This window comes from Petaurus breviceps, unplaced genomic scaffold (assembly GCF_028583685.1).
Source record: "Petaurus breviceps papuanus isolate PSGF00001 unplaced genomic scaffold, PetGlider_PUasm1.0 185, whole genome shotgun sequence".
NCBI classification, from domain to species: Eukaryota; Metazoa; Chordata; class Mammalia; order Diprotodontia; family Petauridae; genus Petaurus; species Petaurus breviceps.
This window is the reverse complement of record NW_027185797.1, coordinates 37,959,582-37,963,925: the sequence shown is the minus strand read 5'-3', so window position 1 is coordinate 37,963,925 and position 4,344 is coordinate 37,959,582. Positions and strand designations below refer to the sequence as shown.

At 46.7% G+C, this 4,344-nt stretch overlaps 1 protein-coding gene across 4 annotated transcripts in view; it reads left to right on the top strand.

The window, feature by feature from the left end:
* The first annotated feature begins 1,775 nt into the window (after positions 1–1,775).
* LOC138161852 (myeloid cell surface antigen CD33-like) overlaps positions 1,776–4,344 on the top strand; it is a 4,193-nt gene continuing 1,624 nt past the window's right edge. For 3 of the 4 annotated variants that reach the window (XM_069088864.1, XM_069088867.1, XM_069088866.1), the window contains exons 1-4: positions 1,776–1,897; positions 2,517–2,900; positions 3,465–3,749; positions 3,946–4,051. In XM_069088864.1, the coding sequence (XP_068944965.1) occupies positions 1,807–1,897; positions 2,517–2,900; positions 3,465–3,749; positions 3,946–4,051 (866 nt within the window). In that variant the 5' untranslated portion in view covers positions 1,776–1,806. Of the gene's footprint in view, positions 1,898–2,516; positions 2,901–3,464; positions 3,750–3,945; positions 4,052–4,217; positions 4,339–4,344 lie in introns of those variants that run through there. The other variant, XM_069088865.1, reaches the window with a different exon arrangement.

The following is a 4,344-nucleotide window of genomic DNA, read 5'->3' as shown; positions in this document are numbered from 1 at the left end:
GTTCTGCTTTCTTCTTCCTGTTGTCAGTTATTGTCCTCCCACCCCCCAGAAGATTCCCTCTCTCTTTCTTGATCCTCCTCTCTTCACTTTACTCCATCAGAAAACAATTTTCTTGGTTGTCCTTAGATTTCCTGAATGACTTCAAATGGTTTGGAGATTTGGGATTCATGACGCCATTGTTTCTGTCTTCTTTACACATGGGGAGGAAACTGGCTTCAAACTTCAAAGACAGGCAGCCTGAGGACTGTCCAAGAACCTCAGTGCCCAGCAGAAAGTTCACACCTTGAAGGGGAACTTCAGGAAGATTCCACAATGGGGTAGAAAGAAGTAAGAGGTATGCTTTCATTACATGTGCTCTCTAAGCTTGAGGGTACTTTCCTCAAAACTCTGTGAACTTATAGGGTCCCAGATCCCAGACTCTGATAGTAAAGTTTTCAGCTGATTGATTCTAAAATTGGGCCTTCATGTCACTTGGTAGCAAGAAAGCACAGGAATTTTTTAGATCTCTGATCCTCTCCTCTATCTTATCCTTCTCTTCTCTTCTCTTCTCTTCTCTTCTCTTCTCTTCTCTTCTCTTCTCTTCTCTTCTCTTCTCTTCTCTTTTCTTCTCTTCTCTTCTCTTCTCTTCTCTTCTCTTCTCTTCTCTTCTCTTCTCTTCTCTTCTCTTCTCTTCTCTTTTCTTCTCTTCTCTTCTCTTCTCTTCTCTCCTCTCCTCTCCTCTCCTCTCCTCTCCTCTTCTCTCTCTTTCCCTCTCCTTCTCCCTCTCCCTATTTTCTCTCTTCCTCCCTCATTTATCTTCCTCATCATTGAGGAGAAATCGTCCTCTCCATAATTAGCAATGATCTTCTAATTGACCAACTTAATTTTCTCAGTCTGGACCTCTTGGCAACATTTGACACTATGGATCAGCCTTTCCTCCAGATGCTTTCTTCAGTCTGAGTTTTCATGGCACTGCACTTTCAGTTCTCTTTCTACCAGTATTTCTGATATTTCTCAGTCTCCTTTGCTGGATCTTCTTCTATTTCATAACCACTAATCATGAGTAGCCCCACTCCTTGACCCTCCTCTCATTGCTCTCCATTATGTATCACTTGATTGTCTCATCTGCTCTCATGGGTACAGTTATCATCACCATATATGTCCATCCTAACCCAGATATTTCCTATTTTAAGGTTCTTTTCAGCTCTGGCACTCCAAGTTCTGAGGTCCCTCCTTACTCTGAAAATTTTTTAAAGCTCACTCCTAGCATTTACCATCTAAAGTCTGGTTCTGGTGAGGTCCCTGGTGGGCAGCAAAATGACAGAGAGCAGCTCCAGGCAAAGGAGGCAACCAGCCTCCTCAGCTTGGGCCAAAGTAACCCTGATCTTGGGCTTTATCCTTTGGCTATCCTTCAGCCTCTGTGGTCTGTGGTCACTCATTTCTTTCTTCCTGGGTCTTTCCCTTCTCCCTCTCCCTCTCTGTGGGCATGGAAAACTTGGGAGTCTTCTGCCTTCTGTACTTCTCAACCCTTACAACACACATAGCCCTCCAGCCTGATCAGAGTTGCCCCTGACCTTATATTGGACAGTGTTAACCCTGCCTAGCTCAGTTGGAGCATTCAGACTCTGAGGAGAACTGGGCTTCAGGTGCCCTGGGGCCACATACTAGAAGGCTTAGAGTGTTCCTGTTGAGAGTTCTAGGACCAAACCTCATTTTTCACCAGTCCCCTGAGCTATGAGGCAATCTGCATTTCCTCATCCCAGCTTCCCCTTTGCACTGAATCTTGGTTGTTGATTGGTTATGGGGGCTCATGGACTCTAGGGAGTGATGTATCAGTTGGCATTTCTAGCCAGAGTATATCACTCTATTGTATCAGAGATGCTGCTGCTGCTGCCCTTGATATTCCAGACTTTGGGGGGTGAGTGGGGTAAAGGCTGGTGTTGGGATGGTCAAGGTATCCCCCCAAGAGTCTGGGGGTGGGGAGCAGTGGGGAGAACAGAGACCTTGGAGCCAGAAGACATTCCCCATCCTTCTGTCTCTGCCTCTGCCTCTACCTCTGGTTGGGAGCTCTTTGGCCAACTCAGCTAAATCTCTTTGGGCCTCAGTACATGAAGGAATTGAAGTAGATGATCTTTAAAGTTCTTACCTGCTTTTAAGGCTGATGGTCTTATTTCTCTTCCCTTTTAAGTGATCTCTGTTCTGTGGTTGTTTCTCACATGCTTCTTTTTTTTGTTTGTTTTTTGTTTTTGCTTTTTGAAGGGCAATTTGGGTTAAGTAACTTGGCCAAGGTCACATGGCTAGTTTTTTTTCTTTTTTTGTGTGTGTTAAGTGTCTGAGGCTGGTTCCAAACTCAGGTCCTCATGCCTCTGGGGCTGGTGCTATACTCACTGTGCCACCTAGCTGCCCCTCTCACATGCTTCTTTCCATGTTCTTACTGTGATACCCTCTGTTCTGAGTTCTCTTCCTGCTTTAAGAATGGTGCCTGTATTATTGGAAGATCCATGATTAGTGATACCTGAATATCTTTCTGTCCACAGGGTCCCTCTCCCAGGTGCCAGGGTTTAAATTGGAGGTCCCGGCAGCAGTGACAGTACAAGAGGGACTGTGCATCCAAGTCCCCTGTTCTTTCTCATACCATTCATATCGCCAGCTCAATAGCTTCCAGGCTTTTGGATATTGGTTCAAGAAAGGAGCCATGATTGACAGAGACAAACCAGTGGCGACAAATGACCCAAAGTGGGAGGTGCAGGAGGAGACTAGGGGGAGATTCCATCTTATTGGTGACCCTATGAAGAACAACTGCTCCCTGAGCATCTTGGGTGTCCAGAAAAGGGACAGCGGGCAGTATTTCTTCCGGATAGAGAGAGGACAGAGTTTTAAATTCAGTTACACCAGTTATATGGTTAATGTGAGTGTGAAAGGTAAGGACCTTAGTGACAGGGAAGGGATGTAGGCCATGGGATAGAGGGAGCTTCCAAAGAATGACTGGGAAGTGGGGTTCCTCATGCTCTGTGTTTCAAGGGGAGGCAGGCCACAGGAAAAAAGTATCGCTCTAATTAGCACCAGTGGCCAGGAGAGAGTATAGATTGTTTAAGACCTGGAATAGGGATTGACTGTGGTCTCCTCTCTTTGGAGAAACAGCATGGGTTAGGGCTAAAAGATTCAGGAATTGGAAATGACTTTGGCTACCTTTTGTCTCAGAGATAGAGCCAGGGATATTGGAAGAGGGATGTATATCTAGGTACCGAGGACAACATCAAAGCCCTCATGGTGGAGACCATATTGTGGTCCATTTGCTGAAACAGGACCCCCAGGCCTCAGTGTGTAGCTTACCATGGGATGTTATAGGAAGGACAGAGATGCCATCTTAGAAGGGACATCCCATTGGCAGGAGAACCTGGAGATATATCAGGGATGGTCTTGAGGTTATTAGTTAAGGTTGGAGGTCCCTTATCTGAGGTCTTGTTCATTTTCTTTCTCCTCAGATCTGACAGAGAAGCTAGACATCCACATTCCAGGGACCTTGGAGCCTGGACACCTGGTGAAAGCAATTTGTGTTGTTCCCTCAGTCTTTGCCTGTGGAAAACCCCCTGTTTTCTCTTGGACAGGGGCTCTCCTCTCTTCCCTAGGAACCAGCAGAGAAACTCTCCATTTCTCTGAGCTGACCCTCACCCCAAGGCCTAAGGATCATGGCTTTAATCTTACCTGTCAAGTGACTGTCCCTGGGACCAGAGTAAGCCTAGAGAGAACTGTCCAGGTCGTGATGGTTGGTGAGTTCTGGGAGGCAAGATATCTCCCCTAAGACAATACAGAGGTTTGATCTGCCCATGGAGAGAATAGGGGTTAGGAAATCTGATGGTGGAAATCTGTGTGGTTGCAGAGATGAGGGCCTGAGAGAAGACCTTAGAATCAGGGATTGTCCCTTGGATCCCTGCCCTAATTTTTGTCTCCTTTGCCTCCTTTTAGGGGAAGAGAAAAGCTCCTGGCCTCTGCTACTGACCCTGCTCCGAGGGGTCCTCATGGGAATTGGCTTCCTCCTCACCTACGGTTTCACCTACCTCTATTATAGCAGGTATGTCTACCTCCTCCCTATTTGACCTTGGGATCTAGGTCCCCAGTCCCCTCAATCTCAGCTTCTCCCTTTCAAGGATGAAATGAGAGCCACCACCCTTGCTCCCTAGTGCCTGCCTTACTACCAGAGCTCCTTCTCTGAGAGTGGAACTGGGTTCCTTTTACAGGAGGAGAAATCATTAAGGATAAAATGTGAATAATCAAGGCACCTGAAAATCCCCCCACCCCTCCCCTTGTCTTCAGACCTGAGCCAAGGATGGAATGAGGACAGAGAATGGAGACATGTGGGGGCCA